This window comes from Lontra canadensis, unplaced genomic scaffold, assembly GCF_010015895.1.
Source record: "Lontra canadensis isolate GAN:19392208 unplaced genomic scaffold, GSC_riverotter_1.0 scaffold87, whole genome shotgun sequence".
Lineage (NCBI taxonomy): Eukaryota > Metazoa > Chordata > Mammalia > Carnivora > Mustelidae > Lontra > Lontra canadensis.
In genome coordinates this window covers 281,345-302,508 of record NW_022631081.1, presented here as the reverse complement: position 1 = coordinate 302,508, position 21,164 = coordinate 281,345, and the positions used below count along the sequence as shown (strand labels likewise).

Below are 21,164 nucleotides of genomic sequence, written 5' to 3'. Positions count from 1 at the left end.
ACCTGTCTGCACACAGAGCTAGGGTCTGAGCCCTGGAGATCTGGCTCCAGGACCAGCTTAGTTAAATTAACTCACTGGCGCAAAAGAAACAGAAATCAGGATCCTGTTTTCTAGATAATGAAACCAAAGTACAAAGAAGTAAGCTGCTAAAAGAAACTGAGAGAAGCAGTGCTGGGACTCGAACCCAGAACTTTCAGACCCCAGGGCATGTTCTTTTCTGCTCCATGCCAGGCACCTGGGGTTACCTCTCTGCACTGGGCCAGAAACCCAAGAGGAGTGAAGGCAGAGCCACCAACACCCTCCCCATCGAGAACCACCGCGCAGCCAGTCTGGCAACACTGGATTCCTGGACAGGCACCTGTGCCCCCTTGGCCTCCTTGGGCCCCTGGGCCAGCCTGGACTGTCCACACAACCGCATTCCCAGCAGAGTCTGATGCCTAACAACCCCACGCGAGTCCCAGTCTGGCCACGCCAGCACCACTCACCACAAAGGGCCCACTCCTCTTGTCCTTGCATAAACTGTGGCTTCTCCGGGGGCCCAAGGCTGTGGGAGACCCCAGCCAGAGTGGCTGCTCCCTGTCTGGCAGGGCATCCTCCTTCTCCAGGTTCTGTGGCAGCACCTGAGGCACAAAACACAAGCAGAGGACTTTACTGGTGCTTTTCCATGGACAGGAAGAATAGGTCACAGCCAGAGAGTCCATTCTGTGCCTAAAAGGGCAAATAGAAAACAAAAGGGCCAGAAACCCCATCCCACGGTGGTCCACCTTATTGATGGGAGGTAGTATATGGGGTCGAGGTTCAGGCCAGCCTCAGCCACTTAATCACTGTGTGTGGCCTCAGGTTAGTGTCTTAACCTCGCTGAGCCTTGACCATGTGGGGAAAGGCCCCTGATAACAGTGTTCAGCTTCTAGGCTCAGGGGAGAACCAAGGGAGGAGCTGCACATGGGAAGTGCGTGACACAGTGCTGCCACCAGGGTGCTGTGCATGAGTCCTGGGCACCTGCCTTGCTTTGGGATCCTCTCCCCCATGCCTGGTACCTGGGGAGCCCTCCTCATTACCATCACTGGTAACTTTTGGTGACCTCATGTCAGACACCTCTCCATGCCTGCAAACACACATGCACAGAAGCACAGATACGGAGAGAAGTGATATGCGAACAAGGCAGTACTAGATATCCTAGTCTGAATCTTGTGGTTTTGTCCCAGCCAGTCATATACAGGGGACACACTCACAGGCCAGTAATTTGTAGTTCATATGTATCACACTCCCCCTGCACAGGTAAGGAAAGGAAGGCCCAGAGAGGGAAGGCATCTGCTTAAGAACACACAACATGAGTAAAGAACAAGGCTGGCTTCTGGATCCCTTGCCTCGCAGACTCTGTGTTTGATGCCTTATGAGACCCTCTGTGTCCTCCTTCCTCCCTGGCTGTTCCTTCTCAGCCTCCCTGCATCTCAAAGGGATGTCTGTTCATCCAGTGCTAGCCTTAGAACCTTCTCTTTTCCTGCTCCATCACTCCCGCAGGGATCTCTCTCAACACCGCTTTGCTTTAAATACATCACATCCGTGCATAGACAACTCCCAATTTTGTCTGTCCATGTTGGGACCCCCTGACTTGCAGATCCCACCACAAACTCCACATACCCCCACCCTGCACACACTCATCTCAGCTTTCATGGGCCCCCTTCCTTCCAAAACTGCTCCTCCCCGATCCTGCCCCTCACCCAGCTGTGCCAGCCAAGATCCTCAGGTCGCCCTCCATTCTTCTACTTCTCTCCACCTCATCAACGAAGCTGAGACTTTGCCTTCGAAATATGCTTGCAAACCTCACATCATAAATCAAAATCAACTCAAAATAGATCAAAGCCCTCAAGTCCAGAGAGAAATCTAGAAAGCCCTCAGAAGAAAACACACCAGGTGTAAATGTTCATGACCTTGGATTAGGCAGTGGTTTCTCAGATATGGCATCAAAAGCACAAGTGACCAAAGAAAAATAAACTGGAGTTCATCAAAATGAAAAACTTGTGCTTCAAAGGGCACCATCGAGAAAGTGAACAATACAACCCACAGAATGGGAGGAAATTTCTGCAAATCCTATGTCTGCTAAGGCGCTTGTGTCCAGAATATATAAAGAGTAATGACAATTCAACAATAAAAAGAACAATAACCCAATTTAGAATGGACAAAGGATCTGAACAGATGAAGAAGGGACACATATGGTCAAATAGGCACATGGGAAGATGGGTCATGGAAAAGGCAAGTCAAAACCACAGTGAGATACCTTTATACCCAGGAAGATGGCTAGAATCAAAAAGTCAGGTAAGTGTTAGCAAAGGATGTAGAGAAATCAGCCCTCACCCACTGCTGGTAGAACGTACAATGGTACGTTGGAAAGGCTCCAAGGGAGCCTTGGAAATCTGTGGCTCCCTTATGCTCTGGCCCTGGCCCACTGTGCCCACTGGCACCCTTCCAGCATCCACGGGACCAAGGAGACCTTCCCCTGTCCACTGTCTCAGAGTCACCTCCCTATCACCTCTTCTTCTATCTCCCCAGGACTTACTCCTCTCACTCACTTGAGGTCTATTTGCCCCCTGGACCAGAGCCCTCCACTGGCACATTCTGTCATTACAGACACGTTCTCTCTCTGGGCTATACCATACACTTGCCATGAGCCACCTGTGGCTTTTAAGCACTTGCATGTGGCTCGTGGGACTGAGGAACTGAATTTTTACTCTTGTTTAATTTACATTGAAAGAGCCACATATGGCTGGTGGCTGCCTTACTGCACTGCGTGGCCTGATACAGTGGGCCGGTCCCTCCCAGCGCCCGGGTGCCTACAGTGGGGCCTGGGACAAGGTGAGTCCATTTATTAAATGTAGTAAATGAGCAGAGGTCTCAAGGTGCTTCTCTCTGATACCCTCCAACCTCCTTCACATCAGGCCCTGGGCCAGTGGCTCGACCACACATTGCTTCACAATAAATCTCCAACCTCCCGGGATCAAGTCTCACATGGGGCTCCCTGCCCAGCGGGGAGTCCGCTTCTCCCTCTCTCTCTGCCTCTCCCCCTGCTTGTGCTCCCCCTCAGATAAATAAATAAAATCTTAAAAAAAAAAAAGAGCATCTGTGTTCACATTTGCTTATATTTTCAGGAAGAAAGTCTCCATGAATACGGACTAGAAAAGCAGCTAAGGGGTCGTAGAATGGGAGGAATGCTAAGGATGGGTAAGAGGGGGACAAGGGGGTTGGTACTCCATGCCTTTAAGTATTTTCGGAGCCTCTGGAAAACGTTCCCTCTTTTGAAACTCAAATAAACCAGTTAATTAAATAGAGTACTGAAGTCGGGCCTGGGACAAAGTTTTGATAAATGCTTCTTAAGTGAAAAAGAAAAAGAGAGAAAGAGGTGGAGGGGGGAATCACTTTAAGTACAATCACACCCGGGTCCGTGGGCAGCACTGGCTGTGAATCCAGAAAACCTGATCCAGGGGAGCAAAGGCTTGCACCGTGATGCTTCCTGAAGCTCCGCTTCTGACACAAAAACTCCAACCAACCCAAACATCCAACAACAAGTGTCCGGATAAAAAAAAGTTTGGACTTAGTCACTTAATAAAATACTTGGCAGCCCCTGAAAATAATAAGGTAAATGTCTACACACTGATTTTTTTGTTTGTTTGTTTTGTCTTGTTTTTGTGTTTTTTACTGTTAAGTTAAAGAAAGCAAGATGTAAGATTGTCTCTAGGATACTGCCATGTTTCATAAGACAACAGGTGATTTACCTGTTCTCTGTACCTGGCTGGGCTTCTTACCCATGGAGTTAGGCACAATAGGGGCGGGAGGAGTCTCAGATGGGCCTGGAAGGCTGCACCCCACACTTATTATTTAGGGGAGCTTCTCATTCCAAACTGTATGCTTACCAGAACACGTTCAACTTCACACAAGCGTCCACTGCTTTTGCAGTAAGGAAAATACAATTACAAATAAAGATGTCCGATGACGGACACGCAACTCTGTAGTGTAGGAAAGCCCCAGAGATCTCGAAGACGAAGAATGGCTACATCAGGGGGAGTAGGGAAGGGAAAGGGGCCTAGGGGTACATTTTCTTATACACTCTCGTGAGGTCTGGATTTTTAACAACCAACATTTTGGACTGCTGTGCGGTTTTCATTTATTTTTTTTCAAGGTCAGGAACCAAAGCTGGTTGGGCAGGAGAGAAGGGAAACAGGGAGCTGGTCCAAGGCTTCCCAATCCCTCGGTGAGAAAACAGATCCCCTGACAACGAGCACTCCTGGGGCCTGTGCACCCCGGGCGGGCATCCAAGGCTGGGCCAGGGGCCCCTTTCACGCCACCCTGACTCTCCCGCCGCCAGCAGGCCCCTGAGCAAGGTGCCGGCAAATGGATTAGGTGTCACATTTCCTTGTCCTCCCCTTCTCCCGCTGTGCCCATGGTAACAGCCTCATGGAACCCCTCCTCGGGTGGCCCTGCTCTCGCGCCCACTGGGGGCCCAGGCCACTCTGTGTCTCCATTCAGCCTGCCAACACAGCTGCCAGGCAGAAACTTCTGTCAGTCTTTGGTGAGGGATTGGAGCCCCACTGAGGCAAGGTCACTGCCTCACACACAACTGGTGAGCGGCAGAGTCAGGTCTGAACGCGGTACCTGGAAACCCTTAGGTGACCCTCCGTGTCACGATCTGTCTTGGTATCAGCCCACTGTTTCATTTCTACAACATCCTTGTCCAGGCTGGACCCTCTACTTTCTTTTTACAGATGAGGAAACTGAGGCACAGGCCCTCAGGGAAAGGGCTTGCCCTTCCCTCAGTCTAAGAAGCCGGGGTGGGTTCCGTCCACACGCAATCAAAATTTCAACCCCCTATTAGAGAATGCACGCTTTGATGAAAAGAGAGGCAAAAAGAAGAATTCGTGTTCGTGTTTGCTTGTATTTCCAGAAAGAAACTCCATATGAATTTGGACCAGAAAAGAACCTAAGTAGTCATGAGATGGAAGGAATGCTGAGGGTGGGTGAGAGAGGGACACGGGGACTGATACTCAGATTTTTTCCCTCAAATTCAAGGTTCCTCGTTCACCACCAAGGAGCTTACTTGAAAGCCTGGGTATCAAGCCAGACCTGGGTTCAAGCCCTAGGCTGTTATCTGGCGCTGTGTGACCCAAGACAATTTACTTAACTTCTCTGAGTCTGGGTTTTTTCCTTCTGTACAAGATGATCACATCCGCCGCTGACATTTTGGCGCCCTGCCCACAACTCAAGTACGTGCCAATGGCAATGGTGTCCTGCTAGGGGAGTTTTCTCCCCACCACTGAGCATGGCACCAGCCAGGATGGATGAGTCTGGATGTTGCTGGCCCCAGAAATAGCCTTAGGCGAGGGCAGAAGGGAATTGGAAAGTAAATACTGCAGACTCTTTGCCCCTAGGACAGAACAAGTCAGGGGTGATCTATGCCACTTCCCACAGGTCTCCAGTGAGAACGAGCCTCAGAGGCCCACAGGGGCACTGCTATCATCAGCCTCCCCCTTCCTTGCCTCACTTCTCCAGTGGGATCCCACTAGGGATCACCTTCTAAAATAACTACTCGTGGGGCACCTGGGTGGCTCAGTTGGTTAAGCACCTGACTCTTGATTTTGGCTCAGGTCATGACTGTGGCGTTGTGAGATCGAGTCTCGTGTCAGGCTCTGTGCTCAGCAGGGAGTCTGTTTGTCCCTCTCCTTCTGTTCCTCCCCAAGCTCATGTTCTCTCTCTCTCTCTCTCTCTCATATAAATAAATAAAATCTTAAAAAATAAAAATAAAACAATTGCTTGCAAAGGGCTGCTTCTATGGAAACCCCAAACCTCAATCCCACAGAAGAGGCATTGCCATGAGACTCACAGAACACTGCTCATTCCCTCATTCCACAAGTATTCCTTGCCTGTTCACAGAATGTCACACATGCCGCTGAATATTAGGGACAGGATAATGAACTTGATATAACATACAGGAAAGGACAGCAGGGCTCAATAAATGAGTATCATCCTTCTAGGACAGAGGTTTCAAACCGGTGGCCCATGGACTAAATGGAGCCAGCCTGAGTCCAGAACCAGCTGCCCTCCTCCCCCTGGGGAGTGAGCTCTCTATTTGCCACAATCCCCACCACTCCCTAGAGCCCCATACCCAGCCAGACTCCATTCATTTGCATACCCACCTGGCCCACAAGTGGGATGGGAGTTTGAAACCCCTGGCCTATATGTCTAACCAGCATTTAAAAAAACTGAAACAGCCTTCCTACTCACCTTTTGAATGTCTCGAGTGCCTGACTCCCGCCGGCAGTGTCCCATTTTGGTCTCCTTAGCCTCGGAACTGTCTCCGGGGAGGCTGGACCTCCCTTTGGGCTGCTCTTGCCTCCTCTCTCTGGCTTCCTGCATCACAGACAGGCCCTCCCGGACTTTGGCAGGGGGGCCCTTTTCCGAACAGGCCCTCTTGACATTCAGCGGTGACCTGCCATAGTCGTAGGGGTGCTCACCCCACTGGACCACACTGCCCTCTCCTCCCCTCCCGATGGATTTCTTTGGGGTCCCTTTCTTCTGGTCAGTGGGAGTGGATCTGGCCAACACACAGGCCCCACTGTCCAGATCCTCCCAGGGAGTGGGCTTTGACTCGGCTGGGGAATTCTGATACTTTGCACTCTGATGTTTACTAACAAAGTCCTTTCGGTCATCCTCAGGGACTCCCAAAACTTTTCTCCAGGGACCCACAGGACCAGAGGAGGCCTCTGGATGTTTTTCATTAGGAGCTGAGAGCGGCGGAGCCCACAGAAGAGGGCTGAGTTCGGTGTTCGTGGCTGTCCACAAGGCTTCTGCCGGCTGCTTGCCGGCGCCAGGAGCAGAACCGTGGTTTGTTTCAGCAAAACTGGCTTGTTTGCAGAGACTCTCAGCTTCAGACCTCTCCTTCCAGCTCCTCCTTCTTGGGTCCACCCTGTCTTGCTGGCCTGGCCTCTCCAGAGTCGAGCTGCTGGGCGATGTGGGCTTACCCTCCACCAGATCCTGACCCTCATGCTTCTTGTATTCGGCCATCAGAGCATCGATGTCGAGAACGCTAGATCTGTAGCCATCTTTGATCCTCCCTGGGACCCTCGCACTGTCCACCTCAGGGTCCCTCCTGATGAGGAGATCGCTGGCTTCTGGGTGGCTTTTGGAAGCTGGGGGTGTTTGGGGGGCATTGCTGGGAAGTGTTCTGTTCCCACTATCCTTCGAATTGTTCTGAAAACCGGTGCCATCCTCTGGTCCCCGACGGATCCATAAAGCTTTAGCATCCAGGATTTTTTCACTAGAAGGATCCAGAGTCCTGTCCCCAAGAGGTGATGGGCAGTCTGCTGGCTTCAGAGGTTTTGAGCAGCTCGCACCGTGGTGTTCTTTGCCCTTAGCCCAGTTGTTACTGCCCTTGGCCTCCAGTGGCTCTTCATGGTTAAGAGAAACCAAGGTGGATGTTAGAGGAAGAGGAGAAGGAGGCAGGACTGTTTTTCTAGAATGTTCTGTCAAGTTTTCAGGCCCTGACTTAACAATGCTCTTTGCTTTCTGAGTATCGGGAATCTGATATGTCACTGCGAAAAATGTCGCCCTGGGTTCCAAAGAGGACCCCTGCTTCACCGCTGGCCGAGTTGGGTCCTGGGAAGCACCTGGGCTCACCTCCTGGGTCTCCACCCTGTGGGGGGATAGCTCAGGTTTCCTTAAGGCACTGGTGGTGGGGCTCGAATGGTCTGTTCGTCTCTGCTCCACCTTCCAGGAGTTTTCTGGGCCCAGGAAGCTGAATTCGTCAAACTTCACGTCATGGGGCAACGTCCGCCGTCGCCACCTCTGGTCTGGGGGACCCGCCTTCCGCATCTTGGCCTCAGGCTCCGGTGCCTGGGCCAGTTGTGGCTCACCCTCACCGGCAGCCAGAGCGAGGGGTCCTTTCTGTCCACCCACTTCTGGTTGCGGCCGTGCCCATATGTCAGACGGCTTGTCCTGATTCCTGGTTGGTAGATCCAGAGGGAACCCCTGGGGGGCACCCCTTTCTCCCACAGAGCTGCAGCCTCCTGACTTGTTCCTGGCCCCATCCGGCCCCTCCTGCGGGGCTTCCCTGATGGCAGCCTGGCGGGCCCTCACAGAGCCGGCTTCCGGGCCGCAGGGCCTGGCTGGGTGCTCGCTCTTGACTTCAGGGCTCAGTTCTGAGCCTTTCTCTTCACTGGCCACCATGGTCGCTTTATGCCAGTTCACAGTCACCCCACCTGTACATTTGGGTGACAGGCAATTGCCCCCAAATGTGTCCCTCGGCCCTCGGAAGTCAGGCTTTAGCCCACTGACATCGTGAGTCCCTCGAGCTTCCCAAATCAAACTGGCCCTTTGGACAGACCCCGCCTGACCTTCCAGCCTGTAATCTAGGTCAGCAGGGGTGACCTCATGGGACTGCTGCCTCCCCTTTGGAGAGAGCTGAGATCGGCCACTTCGCAGGGTCACGGCTTTTTCCTCTGACACCGTGGGGACGGCCTCACTGTGTACACGCTTGCCGACCGTGTGCACGATGTCATACTTGGGCTCAACCCTCTGGGATGGGGGAGGCTTTTCGGAGCGTTGGAGGAAGGGGGTTTTATTGCATTTCTCATCCAAAGGGTGTTCTTCAGGGAAGGGCATGTGAAACCCTTTGGGTTCACCATTCGGAAGGGCGGTCTGTCCCCATTTCTCTGTACGGGGATTTTCAACCCATCTGGAGTTCTGTTTCACAAGGTTTGTCTTTTCTGGCACGTCCTTCCCCAGCCAAGAGCTTCTCTCGTGCCTAGGTCTGACTTCTGAGACAAGGGCATCAGCCCCATCCCTGGCGGGCGTGGCCAAGGGACAGTGTTGTGACTGGTCAGCCACCGTGTGTCTCTCCACATGATGCTCAAACACTGTGGCCCACACAGTCTGGAAGCTTCCATCATCTTCTGCATTGCTGTCAGGAGGGCTCAGAGTCCTCCTCAAGCTTTCACCCCGACAGGTGCCAGGGACTTGGCGAGAGCTGTCTTTCCGCTCTGTCTGCCTAGACTTCTCCCGGAGCGAACCAGGCTTCCAGGGGCTTCTCAGGACGGGTGCTCCATCCACACCATGCCCTTCCTTTTGCTGGGAAAAAAAAAAAAAAAGCAGCAATCCAACTTAATTTAAGGGACTTGAGAGAGAAAGGAAGTGGTGAGATGATTGGAACAGCTGCTTTTAAAATCACAACCATGAGATACCATAAAATTCCAAAGACTGAACACACCCAGTGTGGGTGAGGATGTGGGAAAATGGACACTACTGGATACTGCTGGCAAGGACATAAATGGGTATGACTTTTGGACAGGTCAGTATATGTCATGATCTTAAAATATTCATTTCCTTTTAATCTGGCCAATTTCCTCCCTAAGACTCTTTCTTGGCTCAGATGCCCAAGTCTGGGTAAACAAGAGTGCTCGGGGAGGGAGCACTGCAGAGACAGAAAGCCAACGACACAGAAACAAACCTAAATGCCCACCTGTAGGGTGTGGGCTAAGTGAGCTCCAACATAATCCAGACAACGGAGTATCATAGGGCACCTGGATCCACAGAAGGGAGGGGCAGTGGCTCCCAATGTCACATCTAACAACACAGAAAGCACTAAGGTGTGGGCAGGAGAACAGCAGGCTGCAGAACAGTGTATTTATAAAACAATACGGCTTCTAAACAACTGTGTGAGTACATATAGACACATATAGATACACAGAGGAGAAAAGATAGAAATCAAACTGTAAGGGAGTGAGGGGAGGAGGAAGGAATGACGAGGAGAACATCGTTTTTCCACTTCTGTACTCAGTTCCACTTGATTTTATAACATACACATATTAGTCATTTCTTGATCTAGAAAGAAGTCTACTTTAACAAGTTAAAGAATGAACCATCTAACCCAGTAATCCTGTTCCTGGAGAGATACCCAAAAGAAGGAAAAACGAGTTCAGACAAAGACTTGCACACCTGTATCTACTAAAGTAGGATTCACAACCACAGAAAGGTGGACATCACCCAATGTCCACCGGAAGAAGAACGGATCCACAAATTGTGGTCTATCCCTATAATGGGATGGTATTCAGCCATAAAAAGGAATAAAGTGCTGATTTATGCTCCAACACGAATGCCCCTTCAAAGCCTTATGCTCACTGAAAGAAGCCAAACACAAAGGGGTACGTGTTTTGTGATTCCATTTTTAAGGAATGTCCAGAAGAGGCAAGTCTGCAGGGATGGAAAGTAGATTGGTGGTTGCCCAAGGCCACAGGTGGTAGATGGGAAGTGAATGACTGGGTAAAGGTTTCCATTTGGAGTGATTAAAACACTCTGTGGGCGTCTGGCTGGCTCAGTCAGCAGAGTGTCCGACCCTTGATTTTGGCTCAGGTCCTGATCTCAGGGTCCTGGGGTCGAGCCCTGCATGGGGCTCCCTATTCCGTGGGGAGCCTGCTTGTTTCCCTTCTCCTCTGCCCCTTCCCCACCTCATGCTCTCTCTCTCTCTCAAATAAATAAATCTTAAAAAAATAAAAATAAAATGGTTAAGATACACACAAAGCCAGAGTTTGCTAACCTCTACTGCAGATCAATAATTTTAAAACATATTTTCATTTAAAGTTTTTGTTTACATTTTATTACATAAAATTCACATAAATAATATATGAATCCTCTAAATACAAAGCTCAAATCTTTTTTGAGACTTCAGATATTCAAATACCAGCGCCCTTCCTGAATAATAGCTGTTATTGACAGGGAGGAGTGTAATCCTTATAGAACTTTCCAGAACTTTCCCCTAGTATTGTGTGTATGTGTGTATTTTTACATATATGTGTGTATACACAAATAGAAAGATTGTTTTTAAATTTAAAAATACATTCATTGTTCTTAAAAAAATGAAAATTGTATATTATATGTTATGTGTCTTTCACTACAATAAAATAAATTACTGATAGAAAAATCTACTTACAGAAGTCAAATCTCTGTATTAAATAAAGCAAGGGTTCCCTTATTAACTTTTATCTCTTGAAAGTTTTCTCACGCATACAAAATTACAGAGAAAATAATAAATTCACCTCGACCCATCCCCTAGATTCAATGACAACCAGCATTTTGTCCCACTTGCTTCACAGGGTCTTTTTTTTTTTTTTTTTAAAGATTTTATTTATTTATTTGAGAGAAAAACAGTGAGAGAGAGCGTGAGAGAGGAGAAGGTCAGTGAGGAAGCAGACTCCCCGTGGAGCTGGGAGCCTGACACGGGACTCGATCCCAGGACTCTGGGATCATGACCTGAGCCAAAGGCAATTGGTTGACCAACTGAGCCACCCAGGTGTCCCACACAGTGTCCTCTTTGTTCTTGCTGTTACCACTATACCAGTGTAATGTGAAAATCAGAGACTTTATGTCAACCGGACCTTCTCTCAACCATTTTCAAAGATGCGGTTCAGAACATCCAAGGGTAAAAAGCAGGGCAAACCCCCACCCCCAGGAGTGGTGGACACTGCTTCAGATCCAGCTCCTGGGGCACAAATGTGCTGGCCACCAAGCTCTGATGTTTAAAAGTCTGCGTAAGTGTCCTAAAAAGTGAAACGTACACCTGCCATACCATCCAGCCATTCCTAGGCAACTACCCGAGAGAAAAGACAACAGATATCCTTACAAAGCCTTGCCTACAAATGTTCAGAGCTCTTTTACATGCAATAGCCCCAAAATGGGAAACAGCCCAAATGTCCATCAACAGGGCCAATAGATAAACAAATCATGGTCTACCCACACAATGGAATGCTACTCAGCTACAAGAAGGAATCCACTATTGATAAATACACACACGACGTGACACGTCTCAAAATAATTATTCTAAGTGAGAGAAGAGAGACAAAAAAAAAAAAAAAGGAACTGGTTGCATTTAGAGAAAAATCTAGAAAACACAAACTGATCTATATAGGAACAGAAAGCAGGTCAGTGGCTATTTGGGGGTAGGAGGAGGGGCCAGGAGTGGTTACAAAAGAAGCAGCTTGTAGGTGCTGGAGATGTCTGGAATCCTGATAGTAATACACGTTCATGGGTGTGCACATGGTATGTCAAAACTCATCTATGTGCACTGTAAACAGATACAGTTTCCTGCACATCCATTATACCTCAAAAAAAGCTGTTCTAAAAAAACCTAAAACCCCGCATGAGGCATCAACCACAAGTGGGTTAGACCTAGTAGGTATTTTATGAGCTTCTCCTTATTAAATAGATTAAATAAAAATACTTTTCAGCAATTTAGTTGCTGGTAGTTTCCCTCCTTCTGCTACTGCTTGGTGACCAGCCAAGGCAAGGAAGGAAATAGGGACCCTAATGAGGGAAACCAAGGGAGTTTCTATTAAGAGTTTTTTAACCTAAATTTTAATTTCTTAATAAAACAGTCATTCGTATGTGAGAAAGCCAGGGCCCTTTTGCTCTTTGCACAGGAAATTAATTAGTTAATTAATTAATTAAAAAAAAAACTGGCAATTACATTTGTAAATAATACTTAACGCTAAGGAGTGCAGAATCACAAACCCAAAAGGGACTTGAAAAGTCCTGGCATTAGAGAAAAAAAATGTGTTTCATGCTTCACGAGGGGCTTCTGATTCTTTCCTGGGCTCTTTTTCCAGTAAGTGAAGCTAATCACTGGAAAACCAGATGTGCCAAACACGGGGGCTCCTTACCTTTTCTCCAGGTTCCTTAGGAAGCTTGCCACTTAGCTCAGAACACTTCTCGTACTTGACTTCATTGCTTGACACTGGACTCGAAAACCTGTACAGAGATCCACGTTACTTGTTGGGGGCCAGAATCGGTGACTCCCGCCTGTCCACACCCCATGACTAGCTCAAGAACCCAGGGGTGAGATCAGCATTGAGATCAACAAAGCAACAGGACGCATCCTTTCCAGTCACCAAACCAAGAAGGGCTCGGTGGGGGGCAGCTTACCTCAAACACAGCATCGTTGGGGTAGCAGGAGCCCCAGGCCTGGGTGAAGAGACCTGGGTGCTAGTCCCCGGCTCTGCTCTCTCCCCACTGCGGGAGCTGGGGCTGTGCTTGTGACCTCACCTGAGCCTCTGTCTCTTCATCTATAAAACGGGGATAATTAACACCTCCCCATCGTCTTTTGTAGGGCAGATAAGAGGCTACCCAAGGCCCTAATAGCTATGTGAGGGCGTTTAGGGAAGAGTAAAGATGCCCCAGAAGGGATAATTAATGGTTGTTGTTAGCAACCCCGGGGACAAACAGCAGCCCCACCACAGTCCTGCCACGGGACTCGGGGGTGGTGGGCTGTCTTGGAATGTGTGGGGGCACGGGCCTGTCACTGCCTCTCTGGGTAACCTTGGCCAAGTCATTGTCCCTCTCAGGGACTCAGTTTCTCCACTTGTTAAGGGGAAGAGAAAGAAAGAGTATTCTGGTGCTAGAATATTCCCATCTCTCAAGATCTCTGTGGAATGGATGCCTAAAGATGAGATCAGGACTAGGGGCTGCAGAGACAAGGGAGGGGAGGGAAATAGACCACTTCACCTTTCCCCACACTACAGTCCTCCAGGGTCTGCCTCCCGGGAGGCATGAAGCTGTGGATGAGTTATTCCCACACTCAAGCCTCAGTTTCCCCATCTGTCAGATGGAAAATAGTCTGAGGCACTAGGAGGACACGGGAAAAGGTGTGTGAGACCCCTGGCTTGCAGGCCTCTTTCTCTGTTACCTTAACTCGGGCCTGGCTGCACGGGACAATCACTTGGTACACTTTTACAAACAACTAAGATAGGAGCCCCCTCCCCAGACCAATGGAATTGAATCGCAATCTTGAGGTGGTGGTAGGAGGGGAGTGTCCCAGGCCTCGGGATTTTTTTCCAGATGATTCCAAATGCTGAGAGCCATGGGTCTGACCCTGGCCCAGCTCACTGCCCTGGTTCCCAGGGCTGGGAGGGCAATGGTCTCCCAGAGGTGGCCCCTGGAAACTTCGACCAGACAAAGGTATGTCAGTGGCATGCATGTCATTGAGGAGCTCGTGGCCACACCTAGTGGCATCTCCCTGTTGCAGCCAGGAAGCCACTTGTGGGAAAGCAAAGGAGCAAGAGATGGCGAAGGCCGGCTGAGCTTAGAAAACCCTCAACTAACAGGATTCACCATGTCATTCAGAGCTACAACGGAGAGATGGCTTCCCGTGGGCAGAGTGATTCACAGCATTATCTGGGAGTCTTGGCCTTAATCCTTTAAGGAAATTTCCATTTTAAAGACAAAGAAACCAAGGCTCAAAACAGGAAGGGGCTTGCTCAAGCTATCTTGACCCATTTGGGGGTCATTCCTAGAGTCTGAGGCCATCCAGTAACGTCCTCAGTCTTCTGGAAAGGCAAGCTTAGCCAGGGACCCAGGCCGTGCTGGAGTACATGGGGGTTCCAGACTTCCTCATGGTAGTTCATCTCTCCTATCTGCATCTGTGAAATGGGCACAATACCTCCCACAGGAAAGTGCAAAGAGGAGAAAGAACAAGGAAATGGAGCTGCTGGCATACACTGAACCTGGAGGGAAGCTGTGTTAGCTCTCTGCACCTCAGCTATTTATCTGGGAAATGGAAGCTACGGGCATCTCCTCTCAGGGGCTGTGGGTAAATCGAGAGTGGGCTGTAAGGCAGCTAGCGTGGAGCCTTGTGCCGGTTCCCTTTCCTGAGGAGGCCCTGGTTGGCAGTCTGAGGCAGCTCAGGGCTGAGAAAAGCCTGTGGAACGTTCCCACTTACAGTTTGGTCAGATCCACTGACAACGGGCGTGCCTGGAACGTCTTCTTTCTGATCTCTGGCTTTGCCTCGGAGCTCTCGACAGCCCAGCCTTTGATCCTCTCCTGGACACTCACACCCACTTTCTCGGGCCCTGGGGCAGCCGACGGGGGCTCAGGGGTGGCCGGTGGGTGTTTGGAGTCTGCTGCCAAGGCCAAGGTGCTCTCCTCCCCAAACAGGCTGATGCGCTTCTTGATGCTGCCCCTGAGGGTCCATCCTCCCTCCGGTCGGCTGTCCCCGTCGGCTGCTCTGCTCTTGACCTCAGAAAACTCTTGATCTTTTCCAGGTCTGGGCGAGGGGGACGGGGGTGCCTTCTCTGGCTCCCTGAGCAGCTTAGCCTTCTCCTTCCCAGGAGGCTGGTCCTCTGTGGGGGTGCCCTGGGCTGAGCCCCCCACAGGCCTGAGGCTGCCCGTCTCCGCCTGCTTGAAAAGCATCTTCTCCTTCTGTTCTCGGGTCTTCTTGGCTACCTCCAGGACATCTGAGTCTGGGTCCCTAAGGCGAGGGTTTGCTCTAACCAAACACTCTGTGCTCACTCGGGTCTCCGGGTCGGACCTCTCCGGTCCCTGACACTGGGCAATGGAACCTGCGGTGGCCTCGTTGGCCACCTTCTTTAGCAAGGCCTCTTTGCTCTCAAATGGGGCCGTGAGGTCCATGGACAGAGGCCTGGGCTTCCTCACCCACGTCTTCTCAGGCGGGGTGGGAGGCGATTTTCCCCCTGCAGCCGCCCCACCGGGGCCTGGCTTCTGAGACTGAATGGAGTCAGTGAAGATGGCCGACACAGGCCTTCTCCTCAGGCGAGGCTTGGGCTCCAGAGTGGGGTCTCCCGTGTCCTCTACACTGCTGGCCTTTGACAGAGTCTCATTTGGGCCTGTCTCCTCTCGGGGGGCAGCTGGCCTGATGTCCTGGGGCAGGGAGGCCGGTCGGGGAAGGGTCCCAGGCTTTCGGGCAGGCAGAGCAGGCTTGGCAGCCCCCTCAGGCCGGGAGCCCGGAGCGGGTTCCTGAGACACACCCGTGGTGGCCTCCCGAGTCCCCTCACTGATCCCCTTCCCCAGAGCAGGGCCGGCTTTGATGGTTTCAAAGACAATCATGGTGTTGGATCGGGGACGTAGGAAGGTGGTCTTGTTGAACAGGGACGAGCTTCTCCTCAGGCCCTCCCCGTTTCCCGCCTCCTGCTCCACCAAGCCAGGCATCTTCTCACTCAGGTCCTTTGCCACCACATCCTGGGGGTGCCCACAGGGAGGAGATGGGCTAGTTGGGCTGGGCCCTGGGGATCGGACAAGGGGCTTCACATCCGGGACCTTATCCCTGCAGAAGGGCTTGGGGGCAAGTCTGGGCAGTGGGAGTAAACGGGCTGGGCTCCTAAGGGGGCTTTTCCCTTCCAGAAGCAGTGCTGAGGGTGCCCCAGGGGCGTCTCCGGCCTGGCAGAAGTAGGTCCGCTTCAGGGTCTCCTCCTTGGAGATCTCGCCAAGGCCTGGCACTCCTGTCAGGGGAGTTAGAGCGCCGACCTCCACCCGTGTTGCCATGGCTACGGTTGTGGCTCCATGGGGATTAAGAACATCCGAACTAGGGAAGCAGCCACTATAAGGAAAAAGCAAAGGAGAGGGAAAAAATACATTTAAATGTCAGTGTCTGGGTCCAACCCGAGCGTTGTGGGGGAATGGGCCCAGGATGTCTGGAACCACTCTCCACTGACCTCACGGGGGAAGCCTGGGCCCTCCTCTCCACCTCTCTGAACTCCGGGCAAAGGGAGTGGACCAGATACCATGTTGGAAGTCTGTCCCAGCCCCAAGACAGAGAGAGCAGGGGACAAGCCGCAGGGCACCCAGTTACAGAGGACTGGAGGCCCCGAGGTCACAAAGTTGGCTAGTGGTCCCCAGGTCCACTAGACTGCCCCTCATTGCCACCTTCCCCCACATGCCCTTCCAGGTGCCTTGAAACAAAAAGCCATTTCTTTTTTCAGTCCACCTGCTCTGTTTCTTGCTTTGCCTTTGAGTTCTTTTCTGTTGAACATCTAGTCCACACTGGCTGCCTTCAGAGCCTCTGTAAGAAGAGTTCACAGCCAAGAGTGAGGGTTTACCCCAAGTGAGGCCTCAAGGTAGGCCAGGTGCTTACATGTTCTAGAAACCACATCCTCCTTATAACCCTACGAGGTGGGTATGGTGATCATTAGACTCCATTTCACAGCGGCTCTGGAGTAAGACCCTTGTTCACCCAGCCAGGAGCTCGTCCTCTCTTACTAATCTTGCACAACCCTGAGAAGCAGGGGTCATTGCTATCACTATGAGGGCGAAGAGAAAGGGCCTAGAGCGGTCACGCAGCTTGGCAACATTGCACAGCCGGAGCTCGACCTCACATCCTCACCCCATTCAACAAGGTCTTTTTTTTTTTTTTTAAAGATTTTATTTATTTATTTGATAGACAGAGGTCACAAGTAGGCAGAGAGAGCAGGGGAAACAGGCTCCCCGCTGGGTAGAGAGCCTGACACAGGGCTTGATCCCAGGACCCTGGGATCATGACCCGAGCCAAAGGCAGAGGCTTTAACCCACTGAGCCACCCAGGCGCCCCTCAACAAGGTCTTCTTAAACATCACATCGCATTCCTTTCTGGTCTGAAAAAGTGCCAGACAAGTCGCTGTTCTTGATTCCCGCACTGCCCCCCGCCACCAGCCTGCCCCCATCTTCATGCCCGTGTTCTCTGTCCCTGCAAAAGCTGCCCCCAGCATGTCCCCATCTCGATGGACTAAACGTAGAAGGTATTTTATAAACGCGAGCCTCCTGCTTCCCTTCCTGGGGCCCCACTCTGCTGCCCCCGGCTCTGACTCACTCAGCAGACTGCAGGAAAGAAAGGCAGACAGATTTTGATATTTTCTCTTCCTTCCACGCTCGATGGTGCTAACAGATTTCTTCTCCCCAAAACCAGAGAATGCTGTCTAGACAGGGCTAGGGGCAGCAGAGAGGGAAAGATATGGAGAATCGGAGAACAGCAGGGTCGTAAGGCACAACAGGTCCTGGCCCCAATCAGGACTGTTCACCTTCAGAGCCAGTCCCCATGACCTCTTGGAAACCGTGCTCTGGGACACCCCCCCCCCACATACACACATACACACGTAGCCCAGACATGAGACACAGGCAACAGCGAGATTCAAAAGACAGAGAGAAAATTCCCTGGCAGAACCCACAGGCGCTCTCCATCTCCTGGACACTCCGGTCCCACTTACCGGAGCTGGCAGGCCCTGGCTGGGGATGCGTGCCTGCCCAACAAAGCCAACTGTGTCACATCTCATGGCGATCAGGGCTGGCTGCACCCTCCCATGGCAGAAGCGGGTAGGGGAAGGGAGGCTCGTTCCCCCCAACTGGGCTGAGTTTCTGCAGGTCTGGGAGACACAGGACCACAGCCTCAGTTCTGGAGTTCCGGAAGTATGTGCACAGACGGCACAAAAGCTTTGGAGCTCCAACTGCATCCGTTGGCATCATCTCCAGCTTGTAAAACGCACACTCCTTGCGGCTTCTCAATATCATAGCAGAAAGGGGGCTGAGTCCACGCTGGGCGCTCAAAAAAAATCTCCCCCATTCCTCTGCTACGTGTTTACTGGGCACCTACCCTGTGCACAAGACGAACAAGAAAAGTCTCCTGCATGCAGGGAACTCACAGTCTTGTATAGAAAACAAACACACACATACACACATACAGAAGCAATTACAACTCTGGGTAACAAACGCTGCGGTATGTAAAGGGGGAAGCGGGAGCACAGGAATAGTAGTCACTGCTTAGGACTGGGCATGGTGATCCCAGAAGACTCCCTAGGCTGAGAAGTGATGCCAGAGAACTCCGGTGCTGGCTAATCTAGGAGCTATTTTTTCTGGCTCAGAAGTATTTGCACATTGCATCTCTCACAGGTCTTAAAACACCACCCCAGGGCCTTTGCACATGCTGTCCCTGCTTTCCAGGATACCCTTCTCACTCACACACAGACACAGGCCCAGTCCTCAGACACAGCTCCAACATCTCTGCCCCTACCAACACACACACACACACACACACACACACCTGATATGATCTTTGTCTTACACGTCCATAGAGCACCAGACATCCTTGGCAGGACTCATCACAGCCACACAGTTGTATTTAATGCTGCATAAGACTTCAGTCTTTGTCATCCAATGGCAAGCCCCCAGAGGGCACCCTGAGTTCCCAGAAGCAAGCACAGTAGCCTGGCATGTCACAGCTCTGCATATATCACTGTTGATTATATACATAAAATAATGCTTGGTGGAATGAAGAAACAGGTGAATGAAGAGATCTTCTTCTGCTCCCCAGGCTCCTGTGATTCTGAATAAGGGCAGGTACTGTGAGTTTTGTGACATGAAGCAACTGAGGACACAGGGGGACTTAACTCTGGCCCTGGCAAGCTGGGTAGTGGCCATCGGTCACTTGCTACTGGATGACAAAACCCAAGAGCTGTAAAGAGTTCAGCTGGGATCTCAACCTACCTACCTCACTGAGAGCACCCCCTCCCCCCTGTTTCTCTATGGTCCCAGACATGTCCCGTTAGACACCTGCTATGACGACATGAACCCCATGTCATCCTGTCCTGTCGCCAGCACCTCTGCCCAAGCCTGGGATGAATGCTTGTCTGCACAGCTTGTCCCGGGAAGGCGGTCGCCCAGAGCAACCGCTGGCAAATCAGGATGGATGGTGCATGCGTGTCGCCCTACTTGGGGATTCCCAATCCCAGCTCAGTAGCCACCCTGCAGGGAAGTAAAGGGGGAAAGACTCTTGGTCTGTACCCCTCTTAACTGGAACAGTGGCTCTGTTATCTGGTATGTGCTCCCATCTCGATCTTCCTCTCGAGTTCCCACTTAAAATGCTTGGCAAATACCTGGTATGTAAATATGGCCGCATCAACAAATCCATGAATTAATGGATATATCTGTGAACAAATGGGGGGAAAGAGACAGGTTGTTTCTTTTCTTTTCTTTTCTTTTTTTTTTTTTTTGAACCACTGCAATAAACAGCTAAAGAACATTTTGAAGTCTTTCCCAAACCCAGAAACACGAGACTCTTGGGGGTTCACTTAACCTGTTGTAAAAAAACATAAGGCAATGGATTGAAACGTGCACTTTAAAACCTTCACTTAAATGCATCGCATATGTCATGCTTAATTTAAGACATGTCGGTCTCTTCCAAAACACTTTGGAAGCTCTCTCACACAGAGGCCAGCTGCTATGCCTTGTGCGGCCTCGCTCGCTCTTTGCAATTGTGTGAGCACCATGGCCAAAGCCAGGCAAACAGGAGCTCCCTGAACAAGGAAGGGGTGCAGAGTGCGAGCCACCTCTCTTGTTTGGATAGGTGTGAATCACCGCACGGGGTGGAGTGGGGAACAGATGGGCAGCAGGGCTGATCTGGGAGGTCAGGGGTCCACCGTGGCCCAAGGGGCAGAGGACGCCAGCCTGACCTCAGGTAACGGGGGCAGCAGTGGATATGTCCCCACTGCTGACCCTGCCACGTCTATAGGCTGGATCTCTCTGAGTGTTTCTGCAAAGTCTGAAATGCCCATTTCCTGCAATTTTAGGCATTTCCTGGGAACTGAGGCACTAAGGCCCACCGTTGCTGAAATTCAGGGGCACTCATTCCAGAGCCTCCGTCCGTCCATCCCTCCTTCTGACTCTCCTGCAAAGCAGGCTCTGGGCTCTGTGCTGGGGCTAGGGGGTAGTGATATCCCTTATCGCTCACAGCCTCCTCCTCTCGACAGAACCACACAGGGAGAAGGCAAGAGAAACACCTCCATTCAAAACCAAACAGTTTGGCAGCTTTTCTCTCAGATTCACAGGCGTTGATTCGTTCTAACAGCTGCTGCAGATCTTTTGTAATTACACCCTTAAATCCGATCTGGGAGCTCACCAGTCATTCACTCAGCCGTCTCTGGGTGCTGCTTCCTGGGAATGCCACCATCTGCTGAGGGGTGCCAGCCAGTCCTCACGCCTTCCGGTGTCTTCCGGAATGTGACCTGGCTTCCCGAGTCTGCAAAGACACCCCGCGGGGGGGGGGCACCATGCCAGGCGCCAAGTGCGTTGTGCCCGTGGCCTCCCAGGAGGGCAGGGCCCCAGAGGGAAGGGGCCTGATGGCTAATGGCACTGGAGTGAACGCGTCCTCTCCTCCCCGTCCCCATGGCAACAGCCCTAGCTCTGTTGCCCGTTCATTCATCCGTTCACTCACTTCAATCCACAATTATGGAGCTCTAGGCCAGGTGCTAGGGACATGGCAGTGAAGAAAACAAGGGGCTATGTCCCCCGTCCCCACGGAGCCAGCAGTCAAGAAGACGGGAGTAAAGAACATAAACAAGCGAGAGACATAGAAAGTCAGATAAGCGACAATA

General features: G+C 51.3%; 1 protein-coding gene across 1 annotated transcript in view; it reads right to left on the bottom strand.

The window, feature by feature from the left end:
- Positions 1 to 18,029, bottom strand: part of KIAA1671 (KIAA1671 ortholog) — a 127,909-nt gene extending 109,880 nt beyond the window's left edge. The window contains exons 1-5 of the mRNA XM_032883262.1: positions 18,006 to 18,029; positions 14,753 to 16,366; positions 12,699 to 12,786; positions 6,274 to 9,114; positions 486 to 620 (exon numbers count right to left, since the gene is read on the bottom strand). Of these exons, the coding sequence (XP_032739153.1) occupies positions 486 to 620; positions 6,274 to 9,114; positions 12,699 to 12,786; positions 14,753 to 16,311 (4,623 nt within the window). The 5' untranslated portion in view covers positions 16,312 to 16,366; positions 18,006 to 18,029. The remainder of the gene's footprint in view (positions 1 to 485; positions 621 to 6,273; positions 9,115 to 12,698; positions 12,787 to 14,752; positions 16,367 to 18,005) is intronic.
- Positions 18,030 to 21,164: the final 3,135 nt, after the last annotated feature.